The sequence below is a fragment of the Ambystoma mexicanum genome, chromosome 12 (assembly GCF_040938575.1).
Source record: "Ambystoma mexicanum isolate Mex_15411 chromosome 12, UKY_AmexF1_1, whole genome shotgun sequence".
Taxonomy (NCBI): Eukaryota; Metazoa; Chordata; class Amphibia; order Caudata; family Ambystomatidae; genus Ambystoma; species Ambystoma mexicanum.
Window position 1 is genome coordinate 615,671,706 of NC_090936.1, and position 13,973 is coordinate 615,685,678.

At 44.8% G+C, this 13,973-nt stretch overlaps 1 protein-coding gene across 3 annotated transcripts in view; it reads left to right on the forward strand.

Moving 5' to 3' along the window:
- The window catches only part of CABP2 (calcium binding protein 2), a 394,756-nt gene that overhangs the window by 218,477 nt on the left and 162,306 nt on the right, over positions 1 to 13,973 (forward strand). Inside the window, exon 1 of one of the 3 annotated variants that reach the window (XM_069629046.1) lies at positions 1,105 to 1,336. The exons of the other annotated variants lie outside the window; for them this stretch is intronic. Within the exon in view, the coding sequence (XP_069485147.1) occupies positions 1,292 to 1,336 (45 nt within the window). The 5' untranslated portion in view covers positions 1,105 to 1,291. Of the gene's footprint in view, positions 1 to 1,104; positions 1,337 to 13,973 lie in introns of those variants that run through there. 3 annotated transcript variants of the gene reach the window in all.

Sequence of the window (13,973 nt, forward strand, 5' to 3'; positions counted from 1 at the left end):
ACCTGCAGATGAACTTAACTGGTCTGCTGTTAAATCTCAGTTACCAGTTTAATGGTATCCACTACAGAATAATTGCTCATTTTACTACAGCTGATATGATTGCTCAGTGGGTTGACTGCTCGCTGCTGCGATGTGTGTCTGTGATCTGCAGGTTTGAATCCCAGCAAGGCCATCTCAGCCTTTCATCCTTCTTAGGCTGATCAATGAGTACCAACACAGGTTGGGTGATATTGTATGCATATTTATTCTATACAAAAGAGCTTAAATGTAAGTGTTATGCAATAACATATCATTTGGCCTTGGCCGTCTTCTTGCATTCACAGTAATATGACAATATGGATCTATACACACAGATATTGATGATACATGTGGTGATCCATTCTTGTATGAAATGTATATCACATTAGTGAAATCATAACCATATTTTTCGTAGTGTACCTCAGACCAACGCTATTTGATGCCATTTCCTGTTTTCTTAAGGGGTGAAAGGTCGTGTTTCATCACTTCCTGGGATGTCACTTTGGGGTGGGGTCAAATGATATCACGTCCGGTAATGTCATCAGAGGTCAAGGGTTGTGAGATAAGGGGTGGGCCACTTTCTCGATGCGAGGGGGGGCATTTTTATTTGGGTGTCTGGTCCTATTTCTTGTCCCAGTCCGACCCTGTCCCCACTGACAGTCTCTGACGGTCCCCATAGCATTCTCTGACAGCCTTGCTTCCCTTCACCGGCCTCCCACACCTCACAGTGCTGCCTCTGCTTCTGGCATCCTCATGTGTCTGGGACAGCGCCCTCTCAGATTCTGACAGGCCCTCCGTCTCTGACAACTCGCTGCCCCCATCTGTAACCGTCCACATTCACTAATCTGTCAGACGCTCCCACCATCAGTCTCCTAGTTTACCTTCCGTCTCTGTGAGCCCCTACTATTCCTTGACACCCTCCTCCCTATCACTGATGCCACCCCACCCCCTGAGTCTACAGCAGATTCCTCTCTGCCCCTGACAGCCCCTCTCCCTGCCTCCCATTCTCTGTGATGAGTTTTATTATAATCCCTGGGGTGGGATTAAGTCTCCCGCTCTCTCCTCATATTCTGGAGATATTTGAGCAAAAAAAGAGACGGGAAAATCCTGAAAGCATTAGAGATAAAATGCTCGCGGAGGAATATCTTGTCTAAATAAAGCTCTCTGGGGGAGAATAGTGTCGAGAGCTGAGGGTATGAGAGCACAGAGCCCAGCGAGGGAGAGGGCCCGCGGGCAGGGAATGCCCGATGAGGAGGCGGGCAGCTGCTGAAGCATGGGCAACTGCACCAAGGCCCCCCGCCGGAGGAAGCTCTCCAAGGTACGAGGGCCAGGGGTCAAAGAGGGGCACCGTCTGTGGGTGCCTCGGTGTATATGTGCGCGGCTGCGCGCGAGTGTAGGAACGTACGTGCGCGTGGGAGACGTCTGTGAGTGTCTGTGGGTGCATTCCTGGGACCTATGTGACTGCCTATGCGTGACTGTCGCGCGTGGTTTCCAGGGCCTTTCGATGTATGTTCCTGTCAGTATTACGGTGGCTGTGTGTGCATCTGTGGGAGTCTCTGCCTTCACATATAGCACTCAGTATTCATACGACACTAGTGTACTCTATGTATTCGGCCCCAGCTGTGAGCGTGTTAGAGTATATGTATGACTGGGTGTATTTGTGAGTCTAAAGATGTCTGTGCTATGGGGAGGATTGGTTTGTGCGTGTATATTTGCGTGTGCACGTACACCACGATGCCTCTTTATTTTGATCCTTGGTGTATCTGTTAGTAGTTTTAGTGTGTGTGACTCTGGTTCTGACTCTGGGTGGCTCATCGTTAGAGCTCTGCATGGTATCTGATGTGAAGGGTTAGTCTCCGTTATGGAATGCCATCTCTGAGGGCATACTAGTCTGAGCTTTATTGATTTTAGTGAGCTTTTCTGATAAAAAATATATTGCTTGTAATTCTGCCTCTGAAATTGAGATCTGCTTTCATAATAAATGATGCATGCTGAACAGTGTATTGCAAACATTTAACTTTGCTGAGGCTGTCTACTGACATCCCTCAGCAAAAGCCATGTAATTTGGCAGCATGGTAGTTACAGAGTAAATAAAAACATGTTATTCCTGCAAATTGCTTAATAGAACCTAAAGTTCCAACAGCCAGAGACTGACTTGTCACATTTCAGGAGGACAGTAACTGCCCCCAGTGGGCAGGGAGAGGCCCATGCTTCAAAGTCATGCTCTGCCAGGCCAAAGGAAACAACACCGAAGTGGTAATTACTGGAGTCTCTCTGATGCAGGGCTGACAGGAGAAGGCAAAGCAGTAGAGTATCCCAGGAGTATCCCAGGAGAGAAGTACAGGCCAGAGAAGGGTCCCACATCTTGGAATCCATTGGGTTACTCACACTTCTGGTTCCTCTCCCCACTTCCTGCAGGCAAAGAACTCTGGGACTGGCATCACCAGGCAAAAGACTACGCATAGCAACTGGAATTGGACCCTTACAGACAGAAGGGGGACAATTCGCTGTGGCAAATTAACTATCTGTTGAATCTTCCTGAATTATCTTTTGACTACAGAAGAAGTCAGGCTTCACCTGTAGCTTTATTGGTGGTACAGTCTGCCCCCAATTCCTCTGCCCTAGAAGTGAAGATAGAGGCTCCAAGAAGGGGAGAAAGACCCTTCCCTCACTCATCTCAGGGGCACATTTGTGGTGACCTGCTTTCTGGACAAGGCCAGCCTCAGCTGAGACCACTGGCAGCCAGAAAGCTGTTCTCAAGTGGTGACAGCCACTGCAAGTGTTCTCTGGCAACCTTCCTGGCTGGGAAGTGCCGATAAAAGACGCATCTTGCCCTTGGAGACCCTGCACAGGACTCCACAAGAAACAAGAAGTCAAGCAACATCTCTGGGCCCTGTTTTCCAGCTTCAATCTGTTTTTGAGATGACTGGACCACTTTCGTGTTTTATTTTTCGGAGCCGCTCTAAGCACCCTCAGATGCCTTTAACACTCACCGGTTATCGATCTGATTTTGAGCCATCAAGTCAATGACTCAACCACCACCTGCCTGACGTCTAGCCATTTTTTAGCTGATCGCCACTGACGACCTGCATTGCATTGTTGCACCTTTTCGAGCCCACTCAACCAATTCAAGGTACCAAATTGCCCATTGCCTGCCTGTTCTTCACCAGATTCGAGACGATCACTGCTATGGGACTGTATCGGATTGCTGCACCATCTCGAGCCGACTCGACTGTCTCAATGCACTTAATCCATCAGAAACATCTGATGCAAAAGCCTTGATGAAGACTCGACCGATAACAAAGCACCTGGAAGCCTGTCTTGATGATGTGGAGCACCAATACATGGTATCTGAAGTGATTCTGCACCACTGTCCTGCTGTAAAAGGTCCTTTGACATTTAAGATGCCACTCTTTACTTTTTAAAGACCTTCTTCATTGAACTTAACTTTGCTGCTGTAAAAAATGTGCCCGTGTACCCCCTTCTTCAGACTCATAGCGCCCCCTTTCATTACAAAGTCTACATATTCTGTGTCTACTCTTAGAAGGTGGGTTATTAGTGGCTTCATTAGTTCTGTGTATTTTTAAACAATTCAAGTTTCCTGTTGTTTGCAGAACCTTGATGGACAATTCTTTTTTTATTTTTGTAACTTCAGTGCTATTATTTTAGACGCCTCTTTGTTTTCACCTGTCCTCTGCCCCTACTAGCGTAAACGAAAGAAGAAGGCATGCCATTCACGTTGCACCTGTTTCACCTTTATGATTGGGATCATTGCTGGTTTAGTAATAGTGTGCGGCTAAGTGGGACTTTCATTTACTACTTATTCCTGTGCCCCTGAAGAGCAGTAGTCAATTTGTCACAGCCCCCCCCCTTTTTTTTACATCATCAATGTTGAGCATCACGTCCCACCATGACATTAAAGAAACCGGTCTCGATACGCTACTCACACTTGACACGGAACAACTTGAGAACTGTGATGAGAGTGCATGTCTCTCTCTCTTCTGTGCCTAGGTGTTTCAATGACTTTGGTTCCAACTCCGTACCGTGCACCCCTGACATTTACACAGTCTCCAATACCACTTTTTCTTTAAAATGCCACCTAATTATAATTTTGAATTCCATGGCATATTTGCCACCTGTGGGTACATCGAAAGTACTGCAGGGGGTAAATATGGGCTGTCTACCCTATACACCACTTTGCATGTACCTTTTGTGGTAAATATCACATGCAATCATAACTCACAATTAGCCAGCATTTTAAAACTAGGAGGTATTGCGAACACCGCATGCTTTTCTGTTATAGCGCCCTAGGTGTGTGATAGTCATTATGGTTCATATGGTTGTTGGAATCTTTCCCTCTCTCTCATTCTCTCTCACTCTTTCTCTCTCTTTAGGTATTCCTTTTCTAGGGGTGTTTGTTACTATGTCTCAGGGCACATCTGTGTGTGGTTCTTGAAGACACTCTTTGCATGAATAGTTGTTTGTGTGTCTGGGTGTATGACTATGTGTAGGTGTAGAGTAAGTTAGGGAGGCATCTGGCAGCGATGGGTGTGTTTTGTGTTTTTATATTCGCGGGTATGTCTGTCTCCATGTGGATGTGTTGCCATTGTGGGTGTAAGTGTGAATATCTCTATGCAGTCTTTTTTTTCTGACTCTAGGCATTAGCTTGTCTATGGGCCTGCACCTCCATTTCTCTCTGGACTGGACGGGCGCCTGTCCATGGATGTTTGGCATTGGTTTTCTCTCTCAAGTGGATGGGGGAGGTTGTTGGACGGTGTAGTCTGCTTGGGGATCTAACACTCACTTTTTAGTTTTGGCTATTGCGTGAAGCACCACCACCTATGAACTGAAACTATTGCATTAGAGTACAGCTAGGGAGAAATGACGTAAGAGTAGGGACGTAACGTTTGTAGGTGTTTGGCTATTTACCCACCCATTGACTGAGCATGGCCATGCTAATCCCTTTGGCCATTCCCACCAACTTCCTACCCCTCCCTACCCAAAACACATCCTACTATGATCTCTTTGAGCTTTCTTTATTAAGCCTTAGCATCAAACTTTGCGCTGAAAGGGCCTGCTAGTGTTTTTTCAAAGCAGTCTGTTGAGAGTTAGTGACTTAGTTGAAGCTGTAAACATGCTACTGGTGTAATACAATGTCTTTAACCAGGTCTGTCTTCAGGCACTCGATTTATAAGCAATGTGCATGTCCTTGACTGAAGTCCTGTTAAACACAAGCATTGGCAAAGCCAACAGTTTGGGCTTGGGTATAAGTATTATGCATTTGCCAGGCACTGCTATTATGTGCCCAGGCACTCACACATTTTGCAACTTCTGCCATCAGGCAGTTAATACCACTATGGCAGTGCCTGGCAAATGCCTTTCCCATGCCTTTACAAAAGCCAAAACTGTTGGCATTGCCAATGCTTGTTTTGAAAATCACCAGTCTGTAGGTGTTAATGTACTCCTAAGGGTTGTTTCTTTGTGGGTGTGTTTTGCCTTGGTATGTGAAACATATCTTTGACTTCACCTGGGTACATCTCAGTTCATAATTTTGATTAGCCCTGTCTATGGATTGTTACATATTTGTGTCTGCCTCTGTCCGAATGTATTTGTGTGTAGGAATATTTTTGTGCTGGTTGGAGATTTCTATGGGTGTGTCTGGTTCTGCATCTGTATGTGGGTGTGCTTTCTGTGTGCACTGGTTTCTCACAGGGACGTAATTTCACCAAAATGCCAGGGGTAGCGGAAATGACATCATACGTCCCTTGAGTCCTCACGACATCACAGGAATTTGTCATTTGACCCTGCCCCCAAGTGACATCACGGGAAGTGATGACAAATGATCTTCAGATTTTTCTGATGCATTTAGCACCCCTCTTTCCAGGTGCTCTCATTTCAGCCAGATATAAGAACCGAGGCACAGAGGGAAGCGTGATTTGTCCACAATCACACATTTGGGGAGTGTCATTTTCCAGAGTGGAGGTGGGGTCTATATTTAAAACATTCATAATGCAGTACTTGTAACAGGGTAACCGAAATCTCTAACGCAGGCTACAGCTAGTGTATGAAGCCTCTATATATCAGTGGACACAGAAGTACTCTTTATCTGTGGCGTTGCTTTGTTAAACAAGTAAAAAAAGCACTGACCTGGGGAGGTGTGCGCTGCTGTTTACCCAGGAGCAAAAAGCTGCATGAGCAAGGCCTGAAAATTAAATAATTGACCAGGATTTAGCATCAACATAATTCCCTGGTTATAAATGTATCTATGAGTCAGCTACCACTGTGACAGAAGACACATATTAGTCTGGTCTGCGTGCACACAAGGGAGTGCACATGATAATGCTATCTTTGCTGGAGTATAATTCCTGGGAAAGGTTATTTCAATATACCCAAGACCCCACCCATAGCTTTTTATTATCTAATGATAATACTGGGTGCCAGAGGATTTAAAAAGAACCCATATTTAATGTAATATCATTGCTGCTTATATAAATCTGTGGCAACACACAGTTATTTTAAATTGAAAACACACACACGTTGCTTCTCACCTAGGGACTCACTGGCAGACTTTAGGGCACGCACTGCACACTACTCCTTTGTCAGACAATGCTGTAGCACAAACTTCGGGCCCCCCCTGCGCGCCATGCTGTGGGGGCCCCTGCAAGCTCCTTAACAAAGCATAGGGCACGCCACACCCCGGGCCGGCCCGCACCACCACATGTGCACAACGTCCATGATGATTACAATGCTGCAGGGGCATGCTACTGCAAGGGAAAGAAGTAAATATGTTTTTTAATTAAAGCTTAAATGTTGTGGTGGCTGTCGAGTAGTTTTTTTGGAGGGTGTAAATATTTACCACAAGTATACGTTTGCAACCGAGCGTAGTCAGGGAGCCCGAACTAACGAAAATGGGTTTGGGGGAGTCGGGGAGGATTCTTCCACCTGCCCTGAGAAAATGTTTCAAATAATGGGTTAAATTGGTGCATTACACAGCACACTTTCTGTGAACATTTGGGTTAAAGGCCAACAATTTGGGTAAAAGGCCACAATCGGTTTTGTAGAGTGTAGGGTAAATCATGAAAAAACGTACAATAGATGCAAGTCACCAAAAGTGCACAGGGCCTTTCCGAATGCATTATCATGCTGGTCCCTGCAATGTATCCTGCAATATATGCCAGAATAAAAAACATTTTCATGCTGGCTGTGCCCATACATTTCCATGTTGGCTCCACCAACATATGCTAATATTCCCATATAAAACCATACTCATGTTCGCTTTAAGAATTTTTTTATAATATCATTACTGGCACTGGGCACACAACTGGCTCTGCCAAATATGCCAGTACTCCTGTGTAAGAACATACTCCTGTTGGTTTGGCCATTAAAAGTGACAAGTCAAAATATAAAAACCTGTTTAAATTGGTACAGTCTAGGCCCATAAGAGCACTTATCATGCTTGATTCATCATGGATGCTCAGTTAATAAAAGGTCATGCCACAGTAAACGTTGTACAGGCTGCTACTCCAAAACATCAGTCTAGCGAGGTAACACTACTTATTGCCTGCTTTTTTAAAGATGCTGACTGATAAATGTCTTGCCACAGTAAGCAATAGCTGGACTGACTGCACCAAAATACCAGTCTAGCCAGGTAATGACACACGTGAACTTGGCTTTGCCCGAAAATACCAGTAAAACATACAAAGTCAATAACGGATGTGACAATAATCCTCTAGTGATCCCCAGTCTTCCAGGGCCTAACACACAAATGCATCCCTTTTCACCCACTTGTCCCCCACCCATGCATCCCCTCTCACATTAATCCACATTGCATTCACCACACAGGCACACACCCACCCACCTACCCACAACATTAAAAAACACACCATCACAGTCATACTCATTCACCCACCATTCACTCACTCACACCTTCACTTACATCCACTCATTACATTCTCTACACAGGCACACACTCACCCATCCAGAACATTCAAAAACACTCCATCACATTCATACTCATTCACCCACCAGTCACTCACACCTTCTCTTACATCCACTCATTGCATTCTCTATACACATCACATCACTTCACATTCACCCACCATTCACATACACACATCTGACACACAATTCACACATGCAAAATACACATAATATTTTAAGAAAACTTCTTACCTTTTTCTATCCGCTTCTGTCTGTTCGTCCAGGCCACCCTTAGCTTCTCCATGCTGCTCACAAGCAGAAACCAGGAAGCTGCAAGAACTCCCTGGTTCCTGTGTGTGAGCTGCGACGAAGCCGAGGGAGAAGGGGTTGGAGCTGAACATGGCATGTGACATGTGCCACATGTCACATTCAGCTCCAACGCCAACCCCTACTGAGCGCCTGCCTGGCCCTGACATGATGGGCGAGGACTGGGCCGGGGACCCCCCAGACTTGGGGTTGAAGGGGCCCCCGCCACACGAGGAGCTTCTGTTATATTTGTTAAATAATTGGGGGTCACAAGGGAGTCCCAAGGGATTTCATACTGAAACCCCCAAATGATGTCCCTGGTTTCTCACACTAGGTGAGCATTGGAATTTTGTTTTCTGTGGTGGTCTGTCTTGTTGTTAATTTATCTTTTAGATGTGCATGACTGTGCGTAAGTAAATGCAGTTTGTCTGGACTTTGATCTGTGCTTAATTTTTTTGTTTTATGATAAGATAGCTCAGCGGGTTGGGCGCTCTCTGCTGTGATCTGCAGGTCGCAGGTTCGAATCTCGGCAAGGCCAACTCAGCCTTTCATCCTTCCAAGGTTGATAAATGAGTACCAACTTCGGGCGGGATGAAAAATGTATGTAAATATGTTCTCTGTAAAGCGCTTTGGCTTAAGGCGCTATATAAATAACACATCATTATCATTGTGGGTGTGCCTCTCACAGGCCTAGTCTGTGCCCTTTATGGGTCTTTATAATCTTTTCTGAGATCATGATATGCCCAGGCCTAATGCCGAATCTGTGTAGCTATGTCACATGCCAGGATATGCACCTGTGACCATGAGGTCAAACACAAGCCCCTGTAATACATACATTAGGCCACTGAGCCACAGCCCGGTCTGTGGACTAATGCATCCACCACAGCGGCCTGTGTTTGACCTCATGGTCAAAGGTTCGAATCCTGGTAGGTCCACTCATCCATTCATCCTTCTGCGGCCGATAAAATGAGTACCATTAAGTTGGGTAACAACAAACATCTTTTATCTGTCAATAGCCCCAAGATGCCCCTCTGGGGGTGATCGTGCTCTCTCATCTGTTATGTTATGTACTAAGGCATATTGCCAGGTCTTAAAAGCTATTTTCTAGACCACCTTAAACCTGGGCTTAAAGTTGATCCATTTAACCCTGCCCTACACTCCATTGTACCTGCACATAGTGTTGGGTAGTGGTGGGTGAGCCAGGTGGGGCTCGGCTAGTTGGGTCAAGTGGCTGCCAAGAGCCTGATTCTGGTTTCAAGCCAGTAGACTGGCTCACCCACTCAAATAACCATGAAAAAAGTGCCATTGAAGAGCATAGCTGTCTAACATTCTGTGCGACCCCCAGTGACACTCCTCAGCTCTACCTCACATCAGGAGAAGGTTGTTGGCAGGCCCCTTGCAGAGCAGGGCCTGGAAGGTCCTCCCAAATAAATTTTAACACCTCTCAATGTTATTAACTGCAGTACATATACATGCAGAGCTCTTTTGCAGAAGACACAGTGGGGGTACGGATCATTGTCCTCCAAGTATGTACTTTTGGTCATAAGAATGGGTGCATTTATGCTTGAATGTCCCCCAGCTCTGCCAAGCTCCTCCATGTCATCAGCCCTCATCACCCGCAGGCAACATGTGTCTTCTTCCAAGATAGGGTTACAAACACAATTCCCCTTATTAAACTCTCTACTTTATTCCATTTCTTTTTAGACCCATGTAGAAAAGGGTCTGCTTTCTGTGGAACGTCACATATTCTTTGTATCATGCATATTAAAATGCCGTTGGTCTGATTCCCACAATGACTACAAGCAGGTAAAGTTATGACACTTTTTTGCTGATGTGTTGCTTTAGATCTGGAACGTACTGCTGCAAATCCAAGAAAAGATTTGCTTAGGCCGACACTACTTTGCACGCTGGTACTTTTAGACTTCCATTGAAAAGATTGCTTAGGATAAACATTTGTATATTTAGCATCATCATAAAAGTTTATTCGGAAACAAATTATCCATAAACCGTTAACAGAATAAAAATGCATACATTACAAAAGTCAATTCAACGTATTAAAAAAATATCTAGAGTATACATTTACAAACAATACATACAGATTTAAAATGTGCATGTGTGTAAGTCAGGTAATATCCACAATGAGCAGCCAAACAATTCATACGATTAAAATTTAAGAGTTCAATCAAATTCTGTGCCACGGTTTTGGATCTCCGATACCAGGCCCGTCTCAAATAATCCACCATACCCCAGGCCACTGGAATCGTAGCTGCCGACAGCAAATAACATAAGGCAGGCTTAGCCTGAAACATGCCGGCCGATCTGAGTAGTGGCAAAAGTGTTCTCCGTCTTAAGTCTATATAATGTGGGCAGAACATTACAAAGTGTAGGAGATCCTCCGCCGGCCACTGACAAAAGGGGCAAGCTGTAGGTTGCACACTATCTGTCCAGCTTTTAGTTCGTGCCCCTAACCATAAGCAATGAAACCGTGCTCGAGTCAAAGCCCAGCGGTCTACAGGATTATCACTATGGATTAGATATGGCCGAATAGCATCTGTTGCATACACAATATGCCTTCGGTTTGCACCAATGCTTAAGGCAGCAGACTCCCTATTTGCCACCAAGATGGTTTTGAACAGTTGCTTTTGTGCCCTGACCATGGGGTCAAAATATTTGGTGGGCAAACTAGATTGGTGCCGTTTAACTGTCTGATGCATTTCTGAATATACCTGAGCCATGGGATTTTCTTTACTGCTGAGCTGCTTAATAGGGCTCTTAAAATCTTATGTGAGAGAATTGCTTATCATTTTGATGTATAATGTGATTTAGGCACTTTTCAAGACATATCTTGAAAACAGAAAGCTCATAAATCTACAAATTATCATACATTTGTACCAATTAGAGGAAAGAAGCTATGTGGCCAGGTGACTGGAGGACTTAGGAGGACCAGGCCTGCTGCCAGTTTCATGTAAACTGGGGTTCTTCTGTTTGCTGCCCTTTACAGGACTTATGACATTACTCAGCTGGTAACAGCTTGAAAAATGTTTTGGCCCCTTTTGGTAAGAAGATAGCATTGTAGGTACAAGTGTTCAAGAAGCTTTGTGTGGTGGCCCGGTGCACGGGTGTCTATGATAATTATGGACATTATTTAAGTGGGAGCAGAGGATGGTGGCAGCCCCTTCTTTTTTACTTTCGGAAAGAGACACGTCTAACTCCTGAGGTTGTCCTGGCAAGGGCCCATGCTCAATGGCTGTCCCCTCTCTGCCAGGTGGAGAGTATAGCCTGCATTATATGCCCTTAACTGCCTATGGAAAACATAGGTCTGGCAATTTTGGGAGCTTCCCAAGATAGAGACTCTCGGTGGCCTAGCCTTGGCATGAGCCTCTGGTGGGAATTCAGCACCCAGACGGGCAGATAACAATGAATAGATGCAAGACTAGATGAAAAAGAGCCTGTTGCTCGCTGCACCCCTAGCTTAGGAATTAATGCTGTCTTTAATTAATGAATGCCGGTATGATAGTGCACTGGGCTAAGCGCTCACCCCTGGTATTTATGCACAGCCTGCTGTGGCAGGTTCGAATCCCAGCAGGGTCAACTCAGCCTTTCATTCTTCCGAGGTCGATACAATGAGAACCACTCTGTGGGATAATAATGTCTTCTGTTATTTAAACACTCTGAGACCTATCGCTGTGTAGCGCTGTAGAGGAAATACATATTTATTATTATTTAAGAGAAATGGAGGAAGAAGTGAATGAATGAGAGCAGAGTGAGTAGATCATGATATGTGTGTTCCTAGAGCCCGTCTGTTGTAGATGGTCTACAGCAATTCGTATGCAGCTGTGCTTGTCCCCCCTCCTATTGCACTATGCACCATCTTGCCTTAGTCTCCTCCAGAGGACCATGTGTGGCCAGTTTCCTGTCCTGACCTGAAGGAACATCTCCCACAGAGGGTTGGAGCATCCTTCCGGCTGGATATCTGCATCTCTTATGTGAAACCTGTTTTGTATTGGCCTCATCCCACGATCCACACCATATTGATGTGCATGGAAGAAGGAACTCACAAAACTATTGTACACCTGTATGTGTAAACATGTGCACAAAATCTACTGGATTGTAAGGAATTCCATTTTCCCTATAATGCTAAAAGCAACCGTAAATTATGCTAAGAGGGATGTCTTCACTGGAAACAGACTAGAGATAGACAAGAGTTTGGGAGGGCATTGATCCTTCAACCGCTATCCTGTTAATAACACACAAGCAGCACCTAGAAACAATGAACCCAGCGTACATCTTCATCAGGAGACCTGATTATTATCTGAACTGCAGAGAGTGTGTCCTTATCATGAATGGTCAGAACTCCCATGGGTATTTATAGATCAACTCGACCCGCATTGAGCAGGATAATTCACAGATTATCTGCATACCATTAAAAGGATTGTCGAAAAGGCTATGCAAAACCTTTTATTTCGATGAATGAAAATAAAAATGGAAACGGCACAAAACTTGAAATTGACGAAATTAATTTTATTTGTAAGAAGAGATCACTTTATCTATATATATAAAAGTCAAAATGTGTCTGTGGGTTTGTGGCAGGAGTTGTGGATTCGTGGCTTGCAATGTTCCTTATACAATTCCACACAATTTCACCAATCAGCAGCAAATTTAGCATACTTACTCATTGGGACCCTCTGAACATTACTAGCTACATGAAATGTGTACACCCCACCCCTTCCCCGTATTTCACCACAAGTTAAAATGTGTGGGTTTGTGGTGTGTCAAAGCATTGTTCCTTATACAATTCCACACTGTTTCACCAATCTGCACCACATTGTACATTGTTACCTGTTAGGACCCTTTGGACATTACTGGCTACATGACATTTGGACAACCCACCCTTTCCTCGGATTTCAGCAAAATTTAAAATGTGTGGGTGTGTGGCCTGCCGATGAAGCCGTAAACCATGTTCACTGGGAAGGAAAACAAAAAATGCGTGGGAGGCGGATGGACCTGAGAGGTGAAGGCAGGTAGCATTCCAGAAGTTTTCAAATTTTTGATGCATCAAGTGAAATAATTTTTCCAGAGTATTTTTGCGAGATGCTGCCTGCTAACAAAGCTGTAAACCATGTGTTCACCGGGAAGGTAAACAAAGAATTTTGTTTCTCAACTGGTTCTGACATAAAGAACAAAACTCGAGGTCCCAATTCACATTTGAAGGCCCGAGGATGCACAGTTTATGAGATATTTGCAACGCAATGCACCGCAACGAACTGCACCATTCCAGGGTGAGATGGAACAATGACCTACAGCATAATTAATTTTCAATAATTGATGAGAGTGTTATCATGTCTGTCTATAGAGCCTTTCGCAGAACGGGTACTTCTGCTAGTGTACCATGAGGCAATTAATCATGTTGGCTTAGGTATGCCACAGGTCTTGGGGTTACTACAAGCTTACTCGTTCAGCTCCCAGGGCCCAACAACCCTCCCCCAGTAACAAACAGAGGACTCAGTTTAGGGCAAGTTAGAACTGTTGTTTATTACTCAAACCAACAGGGATTATACAGGACATTCATAGATTCCCAGAATCACCCCTCCGAAGCCTGTGTTGAGCCATTTTGTTGTCCCATTGTGTCACAACATGGGCCCTTCCCCGAAAAACATATCAGATTTTTTGGTTGGGTGATCGGAGTGGTATCCCTTATGGATAACCCCCATAGATCTTAGTTGATTGGC